The sequence below is a fragment of the Thrips palmi genome, unplaced genomic scaffold (assembly GCF_012932325.1).
Source record: "Thrips palmi isolate BJ-2018 unplaced genomic scaffold, TpBJ-2018v1 HiC_scaffold_17, whole genome shotgun sequence".
Classification (NCBI taxonomy): domain Eukaryota; kingdom Metazoa; phylum Arthropoda; class Insecta; order Thysanoptera; family Thripidae; genus Thrips; species Thrips palmi.
The window spans coordinates 12066849-12081915 of record NW_023144626.1 but is presented as its reverse complement, the minus strand read 5'-3'; the positions used below and the strand labels follow the sequence as shown (position 1 = coordinate 12081915).

The 15067-nt window shown below is 42.5% G+C and overlaps 1 protein-coding gene across 1 annotated transcript; it reads right to left on the bottom strand.

Moving 5' to 3' along the window:
- Positions 1-31: 31 nt before the first annotated feature.
- LOC117643704 lies at positions 32-14855 on the bottom strand. Its single transcript, XM_034382756.1, has 8 exons — positions 14788-14855; positions 12128-12275; positions 10362-10489; positions 9760-10012; positions 8760-8998; positions 7855-7982; positions 2041-2281; positions 32-485 (listed from the first exon to the last, which is right to left on the bottom strand). The coding sequence occupies exons 2-8, from the start codon at positions 12171-12173 to the stop codon at positions 219-221; spliced, it is 1302 nt and encodes a 433-aa protein (XP_034238647.1). The 5' UTR covers positions 12174-12275; positions 14788-14855; the 3' UTR covers positions 32-218.
- Between the last annotated feature and the right edge of the window lie 212 nt (positions 14856-15067).

Below are 15067 nucleotides of genomic sequence, written 5' to 3'. Positions count from 1 at the left end.
ACGGAGACTTATTTGGAACACTGAGTTAAACAAAACTAGAAATTATCAAAGCCACGCTCTCTGCGAGTCGCTGTATTGCAAAACGGGACTGCTGAAGACGAATCTGGACCAGGAAATAGCGATTGTGGCCTGGATAACGAACTCAGTCTTTTCCATACACGAATGGGAACGCTCAGTTGAACAACACGTGGCTTACGTATGACATGCTTTTGAATGGATTACGCCATTGTATTCTGGTCACCCATTTCAGACCGATCGCTTTTCACAGGGCTTTCTTCTAACGTAATATCGTATTTAGAACTTCCTGCGGTTTTGCGGACTTGCCGCTGTCGGTTGTGAACTGCACAACTTGGCCACAGGAGCTCTGTGACGAAGACGCACGTCGAAGCAGCTAGCCCAGTCACAAGAAGAGCGAATGGGCCCATGGTTCTAGCTAAGTCCAATCTAGGAGGCCATTTGGAGTGCCGTCGGTTTATCCTCACGACCTGAAAGCCAAAAAGCAGGAGAAACGGCGCTCGATTTTGATCCAGGATAGCAATTAGTCTGTTTTGTTAATTTAGGTTATTCGTTGATCAAGGTTACCACGGCCCATTGGACCAATTTTTATATTTTTATCTCACAGGCAAGGTAAAAGAAGAACCGACATGTCTGGAGAACCTCTTCGGCAGGTACGGATCAAGTATTTTCACTAAGCTCCTATCGGTTCCTGTGGATGTTTTAGGCCGGTCTTCTATTCAAAGAGAAGGGGGAGGGTGCGCTTTTCAAGGATAGGTAAAGAGTTCACTTGGGGTCATTGTGCCGGCACAATCGGATTCCTTGTCTCAAATTACGCTTAGAGATCCTAGGACGCAACGATCGGACTTCTTTAAAAAATGCCTCTTACCGATTCGCACCATGGCTATGTATTCAAGGTTGGAGTGAATTTTCAAAGTGGCCCAAGTTGAGGTCTTAACTTTGCAGAAATTGATTCGTCATAATGACTCAGACATACAAAAGGTCAACAAATATTATAGGTTCAGATAAGAAATAAAAACGTTGAATGGTAAAAAAAAATTGCCTAAACGACTTTAAGAATGAATGTCTTTATCATTTTTCTGTCGTTCCTCCCAAGTTTTCCTTGCAACAAGAAAAAGGTTCCAAATTGTAAAGAGAATTTATTTTACATTATGCAAGCAAGTACTGATTAATAGGATGTCGACGCGTCCTATTGGAATAATCCTAACTGCCAGAGTAGATCCAAGACAATCCTGTCAGAGGAGATGGATATTGTATTTCAGATATATCGAGATTCTCTGATTTGCAGTGAAGAAACGAATGCAGTTAAAGTGTAGTGTTAAAAGTACGTGTTTAAAAAATGAATTTGAACGTTCAATTTTCCTACTTCTGTTGCATTCTGTTGCCCCCTTCGACTTTTCATGGTCAACTTCTTTCTCGTCTGGTGATGAAATCAGATACTGTGCGGGGAATCGAACCTCGCATCTTTTGGTTGCGGACCAAGTGCCTTATCCACTGGTCTACGCCACCTGCCTGGGAAGACCATCCACCCAACGTGATCACATAATAAGGCCTGGTGCGCTGGCATTAGCAGGGAAACTCAGTTAAAACTGCAGTTTTTCTTCAGATTCTTCTGCACTCTCTAACCACGACACTACCATGCAGTCTAACTGCCTAAGAACTAGTCATCAACTGCACTTACTTCTGTACTTCTTATCTATTGTAGTGACTATAATTTAAACTAAGTCAAAACTGAAATCTTTCTGTAGAGGCGCTCTGTAATAAGGCTGAAGACCAGGAGAGCAATTTATTATTAGTTAAAAGTCAGTGATAAATGCACATAAATAGAAGTTTTCAACTCTAATACTTTTGCAGTTACTTTTGAATCCATAGTACTGTTCCAATACTGCAGTTTTTCCACTGAGTTCAAACTACACTTTAACTGCAGATCCTTCCACCCGGGCTGGCAGTTAGGATTGTCTTGGATCAGCTCTGACGGTTAGGATTATTCTATGAGGACGCGTCGATGTGAGGTTGATTACTCACCTGTCGCTGGACCATTGCGTCCATTCTCGACAGCCACGCCCTGTAAAAGCCCCCTCCTCGGATGGCGGCCACGACGTGGTTGACAACAGGGAGCAGTGGAGAGTCGCGTTCCAGCAAGGCACCCATGTAGAACGTGTACAATGTCTCTGGGAGTGGTTTCACCAAAGGGCGTTGGCGCTCGTCCAGGAAGTACTCGGGACTCATAAACCACATGTTGCGACTACTAACGACCATGGCTGAGCTGCGAAGTCAAAAACGGGCTGTAAGAAACTGACAATTCAATTTGGACAACTAGAGTCAGGAAGAATGGGAGAGTGAGGATCAACGAGGCAGCGGGTATTACTTCGTAGAAATTCGCACCCTCACTGCAAGATTCAAGTGTCGGACAGTATCTTACTACCCGACGTGAGCCAAAGTCTCGCGAATTCGATTGCGATCATAGTTTCTTGTAAATAACTTGTACCCATGAGTACACGAGTACACTCTCTACAGCGTGTACTTACGAGTACACTCCCACGAACGTGTACTCAGCTGCGTATATTTTCATGGGAACTGGGGTCTTTACACAGTTAAAAATAGTCGTAAATTTACGACATTTTGTAGAACAATTATGTCGTTTTAAAACGACATATTTTGTTACGACTCAAGTCGTAAATATACGACTTGAGTCGTAAATTTACGACATATTTGTCGCTAATTTTGATAGCGAGACGTTCCGTTTTGAAACGAATTAAGTCGTAAATTTACAACTTAATCGTAAGCTTACGAACGATCGTAATTTATCTATTGAGTATGTCGTGCAGTTATGACTTCAGTCGTACATTTACGAATCTTGTCGTAAATTTGTGTAATGAATCGTAAATGAACGACACAAATCGTAAATAAGCGAGCAAAATTGCAACTTTTCATCAACTTTTCGGGGATTTCAGATTTCAAAATATGTAATCGCGATTACGACATTGTCGTAGAGAAATGATAATTTTGTCGTTCAGTTACCGTAGAACAGGGTAATATGAGACATGAAGGAAAATCGAGACAGAGCGCACTTTTTTCGGTTTTTGTCGTGTTGCTCTCTAGCGGTTGTTCAGAAGACTACCGTGAATTTTTACTCGTTCTTTACACCCTCATTTCAAAATTTAGGTTAATGTGAAGAGAACGAGTATTGTGCTCAAAATCGGTTTTTGTTAGCTACATGATTCAACTCGCTATGCACACAAGGAAAACCATATGTAATGTACTCATTTGAAAGATCAAAGCCTCATCTTTAAGGCGTAAATGAAGTATTTTTCATTTCACTATGAAAGTTTTTGAGCAAATGAAGATTGAAAATGTTTATTAAAACTGGCTGGTGTCTAGAAATGAGAGGTTATAACACTTCGTTTTTTCGTGATTCATATCGACTTTGCATGTGCCATAGCAAAAATCCATCTCCCTGTGCTTTGTTTAACATTTTTCATTTGAGGATTATCTCTCTTAGCAAACAAACATTTAAAATATCTGCAGTTTTTCAACCTTCCTTTGGACGGCCTGCCGCTAACATCGGCGACCCGTGGCGCCACCACGCGGATTTCAAACGAACTACTGTAATGGCGGTACATTTTGAACGTACTTTCATTTCGAGCTTAACAATTATTCAACCACCTGGCCACTTTTGATAACCACTAGAGATCCTTCATTCACAAAAAAATGTGTAAAGAACGAGTCATTTATTTAATATCAATTCATTGATATTTCGCACCATTCCTTTAAACTTTTTTTCTTTACTTCTTGTTTGTCGTGATCTAGGAGGCCGTGGCAGCTCACAGAAAACGCACGGAGGCTATCAGAGACTCGCCAGGGCTATTTAGAACCAAAGGTAAAAACTCTTAATTTTAACAAGTTTCATAAAGTTCGTAAAAACCTCCCCAGAAACCTCGGTTAGAACTTGGGTTCTCGTCCGAACGAGGTTTAAATCTGTAGGCAATTATGTCAACATAATCAGGACAAAATTTGGTTCCGTCATGTCTACTCTCGGGCTGCCTGTTCCAGATGGAATACAATTTTGTTACCTTGCAGGGAAAATATAGACACCTCTTTTCGCTTGAAATATGAGGCCAAACATACTCCACTGTTAATAATTTCAAGTAATAATGATTTTAACACGAATTTGTTTTACTACCTGACCGGCATCTAAGCTCTTCGTTTAGTATTTTCATGTGACAGGCACAACTCATGACTTCTTATACATTTTTGAGCTCTCTTTAGTGACACCCATCTTTCTCCCCTCCAGATTTTATATCGTCTCCATTATAGGTTCCAATCATCTTTAAAATGAATGAAAAGAACTTAAAAAGCTCCAAACCCGCCTAAATGATTTAATTATCCATACTTCTTTAACATTTCTTTCTTTTGTCTCATGTTACCCCACATTGCAGGGAAATATGGGACGGCATTCCGAGAGTAATTGAAAGGTCCCTACTGCACCTAAAAATCTGAAATTTGGTGGGAGAGTAGCCAAAGGGTCAATGAACAAGTGATGAACACCTCAGTACCTCAAAATGAAATTAAAAGGGGGAAATCCACGAAAAACCTCGAAATTTGTCTCATATTACCCCGTTCTACGGTACGACCAAGTAGTTTCAGAACGATTTCTGTCGCTATCAAAATAAGCGACGTTTTTGTCGCTAATTTACGACAAAATTTCTGACAGTGTATACTAAGCCAAGTACACTCGTTGGAGTGTTCTCAGCTAAGCGCACTTTCGTTAAAGTGTACTCAGCTAAGCACACTCTCGCAGGAGTAAACTGGTGAGTACACGTCAAATAGAGTGTACTCACTGGTGAAACAAAGGCATTAAAATTATGCCCTTTAAGGGCGTGAACGATTTAAGCCCCTGGAGCGGCCTGAATCGTTAATGCCATTTGGAAGGACATTAAAATTTTGCTACTAAGTCCTATGCCTCATGCCCATCCCAAGGGCATAAGGGAAGTTGCCAAAATTGTCGGTCCTTTTGTGTCTTTGGGCCACAGTTTCCTTATTTTTCGACGTATCGACCTGCGGTTTGATTCCCATGACTGCACTGTGGGAAAAAATCACAGGAAATCCTGTAGTGATTAGTACAGCTGTGACTGTAGTTCAGAGTACAGGATTTACTGTACTTTTTTACATGATCTACTGTACTTTGTACGGGATTTACTGTATCACAGGAGTGGAGTACGGAATATCCTGTACCAGGTACAGTAAATACTGTAGCCAGGCACAGTAAATCCTGTGTTCTGAACCACAGTAAATCCCGGCATGAAAATTAACGGGATTCACTGTGGTTTTTTCGCACAGTGTGGGCTACATCTCCCCTGATATGCCACACACTAACTGAACATGCAGTTCAAGCATTTCCCTGTCAAAACAGGCTAAAAGTCCGTGTTTCGGGGCGAAAATCTCCTGAACTATTTGTCGGAGAGCAAATCCACGAACTGCCTTTTGTTCCGTTGGCAATCTTTTATGACACCCTTGAACAGCAATTTATTCCAGTGACTCACACCTCCTGCTTTATTGGATGAAAAAATGTCAACCGTGTACTGGTTTTCATACATCGTCAACTTTAGTTTCGCGCCTCAGCGCCGAACCTGTAGCGAGAAAAGTTCGGCTCAGCGTCTAGAATGAGCAGCACGGTTTCCTCTTTCCGGCACGGTAGGCGGATTTTCGCTGGAGGGCTCCATTCCGGCTGGCTGGACCATCAAACGTAAAAATCCGGTATGTGGCAGGTTTGTGTGTAACATTCCGTGTCATCAATAGCAAGCGTGCTACTCGGCCTATCGATTTCGGTCCACCTGGCCATTTTGAGCTTTCACGTCTTTTCAACTTTAGGCGAGACACCTGTGCGATTTAGTGAACGGGTTGGTCTGTTTTCACGGTTTGTTTGATCAGGGGTTGGCAACGGCCTAGGGAGAGCGTGAAGCGATGCTCGCGCCGTCAGTGCAGAGAGGTTGCGCACTTGTTCCAGATCATGAAAACTAGACAGTGTTTTTCAAAACGCTTTGCACCGATGGAAAGGGCTTGAAATTGAGGGTGCAATAGGCTAATTGCTCTTCTCGAAACTCTCCCCTGACTTTATGTTAAGGTGCAGTAAAAACACCAAAAAACACGAGAAATCATAAAATTCAGGAAAAACTCGAATGCGCCATAATGATGTAAATGATTCCGCCCTTAAGTTTGGTTGAATTGGTAGTATTGGGCAGTCGACTCGGCCTAATGCACCTTAATTTTGGTGCTCTTTTGATCTGCGCAAAGCGTTTTGCAATCAACGAGCTAGATCTTCCAATCGAAGCAAAATAAGTAACCCCTGCACCTCCCTTGCGCATGGCTTCACGCGCTTCCTAGGCCGTTGCTGCCCCCTGGTTTGTTGATGTAACTTCCGTGCCATGCTCATTTTCGGTAACTTCCGTGCCCTTCCCCCATGTAAAGTATAGGGGAAAATTAAAGTGCGAGAAAATCCTGGTCTCCATCGGAAACGTGTTTAGAATGACCCCAAGAATACAGGAAAAATGGTGAAAAAAATTAGAACAAGATATTTTTCTTATTTTTTTCAGGAGCCAAAAGGACCCACAATTTTGGCAACTTCCCATAACACGATTTACGCCCTTGAAAGACGTAACAGAGTATTTTTGCCCTAAAGGGCGTAATTTTCATGCCTTTGTTTCACCAGTGCTGAGCACACACACTGTTGAGTTTGCAGAGTATGCATACATATTACGACATCAGTAAGTCGGTTCACGGTCATTTTTCCCAATCCTTTTTTCCCAACAGAAATTTTTCCCTAAAACTGTAATGCCCAAAAAAAAGTTGTCCAAAATATTCATTCCTATTTTCCAAATTTTCCAAATGTATTGAAGTTCAAAATAAATTCCCAAAGGAAAAAAAAACAATTTATAGCTGGAAGTGGTGGCCCAGGGTTCGGAGGTAGTCCAGGACTCGGTGCTCATCCTTGCAGGTCTGGTAGTCTCCAACGATGGTGCGGATGCGGGTTTGAAGGTCACGCCACTTCTTCTTCGGGGCCAGCTTCACCTTCCTTCCCATCCTGACCTCCATGAGGATGGTCTCCGTGTCCCCCTGCTCCTTCTTCAGTTCGCTGAGGCAGGAGAACAGCGAAGGGTGCCCTGCACTCCTTCTTCCTTATGCAGATCCAGTAAGTCCTCCCCTTCTTCACGTCCTTTCGGTAAAATATGTGTCCCTTGTACAGTAATTGTGTCCCCCCCTTTCGATTTGTCAAAATTTCGGCGTCCATCTCAGCCAACCCGCCACCAGTTTGTTCTGGCCCGCGACTAACAATCGAAAGTACTGCGAAGGCAGAGGTACACTCTAAATGTCTTACAATGAAATTTGACCTATGTTATTCGTATGTTACAGTGGATTCGGCGCAAGCATAATACGAAGCAATATTTCTTCGTAATACGAATCTTTTCTGCTTTTTCATTGTAAGATACAAAGAAAAACCTTCGTAATACGAAGAAAAAACACCTTCGTATTATGCTTGCGCCATTTTCTTCGTATTATGGGAAATTTCTTCGTAAGACATTTATGGTACCAACCATGCAACAATTCCACCGCCCTTTGGAAATCAGTTGATTCGGAGGGAAAATAAATATTGGGAAATAGATCTTTTGGAACAAATAAGACTTTGGCAAAACACAAATTGGAAATGTCCACTTTGGAACTTTTATATTTTGGGACTTAATTTTTTGGGAATCTGGTTTTGGGAAAAATGGGCGGGAACGCAGTAAGTCAAATGTAATTAATGTCAAGTATCCCTAATCGCGTTTCAATTTCAATTCTTACCTGTCCTGATTCATACGAACTATTCTGGAACAGTTGTCAAGATTTCCGCATATTTCAACAGGACCGAGTATTTCTTCGACTTGGTTTGCGAGAATCGCCGACAACTTGAGAACACGCGCAGCCGATTCCTGGATGAAGAAACAATTGGTTTTCATGGTGATTTGCTTCTTACCTTACTCTCACAATATCCTACTGAGCTTTTTCTTCGCAATACGAAAAGAAATCTCAGTATTATGACTGCGCAGCGAAAGTAGTAATCTACGGTGAATAGTTCCCAGAAGTTATGACCAATTTCTTCATATTACTAACAAGTTTTTCTGTATCATGACAGATTTGTGTCGTAAAGTACTGAGAATTAACTCAGTATATTATGACTGCTCGTCATTTCTCAGCAAGGGAATTGAAAAATTATGTTTGAATTTGAAAGATTCTTTGGTCCCAGGTGCTTGTAGGTGAGGAAGGAGTCAAACCTCGCCTCCGTGTACAGGCTTTTAATTGCAAGCTTATCACCAGGGATCCTTAATTCACCTTGAAAAAGAGCATCGTAGAGTTATCGTAAGTATTTCAGTTGTAGTCTGTAGTCTGAGTTCGTTATTGATATACTTTTGACAGTCCATACCCTTCACCATTGGTGAACATGATCTTATGCCAATGATGAAATGTTAGCTGTGTTTAACAGTTCAAGGTAATAATACGTTATGGATCCCTGTTCTTCAACCGTATAAAATTTCTATTTCAAACACGTCAGTATCATCACTAACTCACTGAAAGCAATCAAGACTGTCTACCCATAGACCAAAGACAAGCCAATCGTCATAGGCATGAAAAAGAGTATCAGTAATAGGGGTTGGTAGTGGCCACTGGCCAGACAAGAGTTTATTTTTTTATCATTTCTTGAAACTCACCTTCACTTCCTCTAACGACGAAAATCCTCGAGTCACCAAACGGCCTACGTTGGCCGTGGACAGCACAGCGCGGTAGCCGGAGTTGAAGTGCATGGTGAACACCACCCAGAGTACGATGAGAGCGGAGCATTGCCGCGACTGACTCGAACGCGAAGCCCAACTGCCTTCCGTGAGCACGCCGAGAACCGTCATGGCGTTGGCCATCACGCCCTGCTCGTTCCCCAGTGACAGCACGGCTACTGCAGACACAAGGTTACATACGCGCTCTCTCAATTTCCTACTAAAAAAAAATGCCGGTCCAAAAAACAAAAAAAAATCCCATGCACTACAAACTGAACTGTCCACTAAGAATACTCACTTACAAATCCATGCCTGCAAGTACACTAACAAACGCATGCACTGGTAAAACTTAGGCGCAGTTTTACGCTTCATTCTTAGAACTACGCTTGAAGAGGACGACACTACGCCCTTCAGTATGCTAGTATGTGCCCCACCCTCCCTTACACTTCAAGCATACATGGCAAACACAACTGTATGCTTGGCGCCGTGTAACTCCATGCTACGAATATGCATTTGTAAGACTGCAATTGTGAAGCATTTGGAAGTGTGTGCTTCGTAGACAGTTAGGTTTCTAGTGTGGCTCCATTAGATCCAACAACTTTCACCTCATTCGATTTATGACTAATTCGATTCATTTCTCAAAAGGTTTCAATAAGGGGCCGTTCAAATTTGACGTCACTCTTTTCGGGCTCGTTGTTCGACCCCTTCCCCTCTATAGCATTCATCCATAGTCACAAATGGTCACGATTTTGATGACTCCTCCACGCCCCGTGACGTCATGCACATGTGTCCAAATCGTTGTTCTTAGTAACGGCCGGGATAGATACGCGACTAGATCGTCTGAATAAGTGAAATAGGTTTCTTTCGCGCGTCCCTGACCTTACTTTCCCTCAGTCTATGTTGCTCGGTGCTCCTGCTTTGTGATGCCTTGAAGCGTTACCTAGCGCCACCATCGCCATGACGAGGCACAGCCACACCTTGGGCTGCAACACGGCGTAGGGGTACTTCCAGCGAGGGATGCGGTGTTCTGGCACCACGTAGCACTGTATCGTGTCGTCGATGTAGCCGTCGCTAATGGCGAAGAAGCGAGCCCTGTCTACAGTGGGGTACACGCCCCCCACGACGAGGTCGGCGCCACCGTGTGCCAGCGTCTGCACTGGGCGAGGCTCGCCAGCCGCACGACGATTTCTCATCTAGAACGAGGCAAGAATCAGCTTGGCTCATTTGGGACACCGGGCGAAAATGGGACCGCTGTTTCTTGGGCACAATTTGATATTTCAGAACTTGTGTCATACCAAATGTTATTTTCACACACACACACACACACACACACACACACAAATAGAAAAACATCTGATCGTTAGTATTTATAAACGGGCTGCAGGCCACGTGCACATTTCTGAATCAGCTCAGCAAGGATAAAAACCTAAGGGGCTATTCTTCTGCCCTTAGCATATTTAAAAAAAAATAGAAAATGCTGGCATCAAAAAAACAATTTGTGCTCCGTCGATACGGAATAACCGACCACTCATTTCTGCTCACCGTAAAAACCTGGTTGTCCCCATACGGGTAACGCAGATTCGTGGCAACTTTGTTCACAGGAAGAACATGCAGAGAACAGTTCGCGGCGTACGAAAAGAAGTTTACGAAGTGTAAATCCAGACCTGCAGCTGCCGAAATGAAGATACAATCATTACTCAGCAGGGTGGGCCAACGTTTAAGGGTACACTGTAAAAATTAATGTTCGGGATGAACGACGGATCATTCGGCAAAAAAATTTACGAAGCTGTTTATATATTTAGAGAAACCTTCGTAAACTTTTGAACGACCTCTGTCGATTTTATAATTTCAATGGAAATTTACGAAGCACCTTCATAAATCTACGAACATCCTCCGTAAATTTACAGGGAACCTTCGTGAAACAGAGAACCTTCGTAATAAAAGTAATTCCTTGATTACGCTTCTGTATTTCCTGCAGTACTATAAACCGAGGTAACTTGAGACACTTTTGCTTTTCCACTTTTTTGGGGCTGCCACCTAGCTCGGCACATTCGGAGATCAAAATTGCCCTAGCACTTTTTATCATACTTGCTTGGGAAGAGAATTAAGCGTTTGAACGGGGAGTTAGGACCAAGCTGGTCAGTTCTATAACGATTTTTCAATTTTATTAAATTTAACAATTTTAGAGGAGTGTTACAAGTCTCCCTCGGTACTCGAAACACGTCTTGTTCAGACCCAAATGACTGTAGTACCTTTTAACCCTATTATTTCACCATTCTAAATGTGGCATTCACGGCAAAAGTACCGCCTGGGATTCCCAGGCGCATCATGGGGAAAAGGGCCTATTTTCCAGGCACCGCCTGGGAATCCCAGGCGGTACTTTTGCCGTGATTGGTTTTGAGGGAGACCCTTCATTCATCGGATAATACTCTCTTAAAGAAAATGGTAACTGTACGGGGTAACTTGAAACACCAAATTTCATTGAATTTGACCGAAGTTGAGTGGTGTAACTTGACACTGCACTACGGCAAAAAGGTACGGAAAATTCTGTTAATTTTTTTGCCAGGATTCTTCCTAGCCCTCTTATCAATATTCTCCGTAGGCTCTTACAGTATTCTCCGTGATACTACGATATAACAAATCTTGATATCTCAAAAGATGGGGAATTTAATTACCTATTCAACGAGCTAAATGTCATTGAAATCGGACAACTTTCAGCCCAAGAACCGTCGATTTTTAAAGAAAAACTACGGGGGGAAAAAAATAAGGATTTTGAATAAATTTTAAAAATTGACTATACCTTTGCAGGAATGGATTTGGGTACATGTGAAAAATGTCTTAACAGATGTCAGGGCTGGATGTGAAATGAGAGAATCGTTGTGCTTAGGTGACAGGGTTGGATGTGAAATGGGAGAATCGTTGTGCTTCTTAAGCCGTTATCCCTGAAACTCACAAATGTAACTTCAATGAAAAAATCTTAATATAAGCTTCAAAAATCTTTTAACATATTCCACAAGTGGTACTTTTTATTGAAAATGAGATAAATGTCTCAGATAATGAGAATGGACCGGCGAAACCCCCACTTCCATTGAAACGCAAAGTAAAAAGACGTGTGTCTCAAGTTACCCCGTTATTTGGGGTAACTTGAGACAACTTTAGAGGCCCATGACTCTCATTTTAGGTGACCTCCAAAAATTCATGTAGTCATGTGAAATTAAACTTAGCTAAGTTGCAGATAGAAGTTTTGTAGACACACGGTCCGAAAACCGTGAAATATTGTCTCAAGTTGCCCCGGTTTACGGTAGTACCTGTTCCATTTCTGTCATGAGCGTAGACGAAAGGTGGGTCCCACATTGGTGCTACGACAACCACGCATCCCTGCAGGTTCAGAGACTGCGTCCCGAAGAGGCTCAATGTCGTTTGACGAACGGATCTATCCCGACGACTCCACGTGACCTGCGGACACGCATTGAAATAAATGCACATGAACGGCTTCAAAACGCAGAGACACTGCTGCAACAAAGAACTGAAATATTCACTCTCATTCCAGGAACGTTACATCACGTTCAAACAAATGTGACAAAATGTCACGTTCCTTCAAGCATTGTGTCACATTCGTTTCTTCAGGACAGAGGCGATCTGCCTACAGAAAACTCGATTTTTCGCCCTTTTTTAAGTGTTTTTCGGCTGTAAAAACCAAACCAGTCAAGCTAGGATGGTGAAACTTCGCGTGTGCCGAGCCAAGGACATACCCAAAAAGTGTGCCAAATCTCACCGAGATCGGCCGAGCCGTTCAGGAGGAGTAGTGCGGACACACACACACACACACACACACACACAGACAGACAGACAGACGGACAGACAGACAGGAAAAATTTTTCAACCCCACCGGAGTAACAGGCTTCGCTATCGCTCAGCCAATCAAAGGATAGCAGCACACAGCGCAACATTTCGTTCGCGGTTTAGCTCACGGTGGCGGGTTTTTGCTACAAATGCGTTCAAAACATTAAAAAACACACTTTTGGAGTTTCGGACATCGATGGGGCCCGATGGGGCGGAGTTATTGGTGCGAGGCGCTTCCCTTACATGTATAATAAGATGACCCGATGATAACTTTTCCGCACTCGTCCGCAACACGAAACGCAAGGGGATCAACACTACAAAAACGTGCCAAATTGACTAGTTTTGGGGCTATTCGCTTCTGGTGTACACCATTCAAAATGAAAAAACATAAGCGGGATTGTTTTTCTTTTCAATTATTTTGTTTTTCTTAGTAACAAAATGATTTAATGCGGCTCAGAAGTTAAAACTAAGTATTTTGAGCATTTTTTGGTTTTGCTTTTTTTGTCAGTACTGTCATTTTTCTTCTAATTTTTCTATTTTTCTCATTATTTCAGCATTATAAATCCAATTTTTATCGGACCGCCTGTTCCTTTGAACCAGTCTTTGCCTATTGCCTACCGATGATTCAGTTCAATTCTGGTAGCATTTGGTCGCACGGGACGCTTGCTAGGACTTATTCCCCCGAAAATCACATTTTAAACCACTGTGGATAGCTGACACTTAAATTGCTGCGCGCGGCTTTTCTGTTTCGCTACATGAGGTGAAGGAAGGACGTGCACCTGTTGACACAAAATTTTTGTTTTCAGTGTTGTTGAAAATTTGGACCTAACTTGAATAATTGTTTAAATATATCTCAGCAGCAGCTTTTATGTGGACCATTGGTGTATTGTTATAGAGGAAGAGATTCTCAAAATGTAGTCACAATCTGGATATAACACCTGAGGCACTTCCCTTGTAAGCTCCTTCAGATTTTCACTGACGCACTCTTTGTTCACGGAGAAACCCCGCTCCCTACTGCCATTACCGTGAGTCGGAACAAGGATCTTCTTAACAAGCCTTAGGAGATCAGGGAGATCTCGGCCGGCGCCTGAAATGAGGTTTACCCAAAAGTCATCCAGACGAACGTTTTTTTCCCACTCTATTAGTAAAAGAGTGTCTTCGATGAGCGTACGTTGTATGCTCCAAGTGGAGCATGCCTGCAAGCACGCTCTAGCTAGCGTTTGCCTGCCAAGCATGCACTTACTAGGGCATACATGCCATGTACACGCTAACTCATGTATCTAGTGCACAAGGGATATGGGGTTGCCTGCATCAGGAAGCGTGTACATGTTATGTACACTGATAAAAATTTTGTAGTAACTTAGCGACACATTTGTCGCTAATTTTTTTAACGACAAGATTTGTTGTGGAACGAATAGCTTGTTAAACCATAGTCGTACAGGAACTAAAGGATAATTTTACAACGACTAACTTGTAATAACACATCAACAGTCCACTTTCAAAAACAAGTCGTCGACCATGTTGTAAGTCATCAACAAGTATTGTAAGTCGAAAAAGATTTGCGAACAAAATAGATGAATTTTCATAATTCTCTTTAATTGAGCAGATAATTGCAAAAGATGTTGTTTCCACACAAATTGTATCGTTAAGGGTGATAACAAGAATATTGTTCTTCAACGACAAATTGTCGCTGACATGAGTCAACGACATTTGTTTCGCTTTGGTTCATGATAAAATTCTAAGTTTTGGAACGACTAAATTTTCACTCATCTGATTGTTTCTGTACAACCATTTTTTAACAGTGTATGCACTAGTGGGTGCAAGCTTGGCAGGCATGCGCTAGCTAGAGCGTGCTTGCAGGCATGCTCCAGTTAGAGCATACAATGTACGCTCTTTGGAATATCACGCATCATAGTTTACTGTTCCTTTATTTTGTCAGCCAAGGGACCAGAAATGTGTTCCCTGTTCTGTTCACTAAGGTTTGACCGGGAGTCTTTTCTATTGGTTAGTTTGAATTAAGCGCATGCGCAGTTTGAAATTTTTCAATTTTCTCATAATTATTGAATAGAGTTGGTGTTGGCGCAGTCCAATTCATGGCTGTCAATCGGCTCTGGAATGCCCCTACCTCTAAAGATGCGGCGCTCCAGCGCTGGCCGCACCGCACTCCCGGCTCGTGAAGCGCGTGTGACTTATAGACGGAAACCTCTCCCTGAAAATTACGAAGCCTTCGCTGCCAGCACCGTCAAAAGAATTGGATACAGGATGACCATGCTAATTCGGTTAATATTGTCGGTACACTCTAAATATGGAGTGCCCAGAAACTGGGCGCCTTTGTCGTCCAGTCTTGGGGTGGACAAACCGTAAAGGAACCTGCTTTACAGAGATCCTTAACTTAACTTAACATT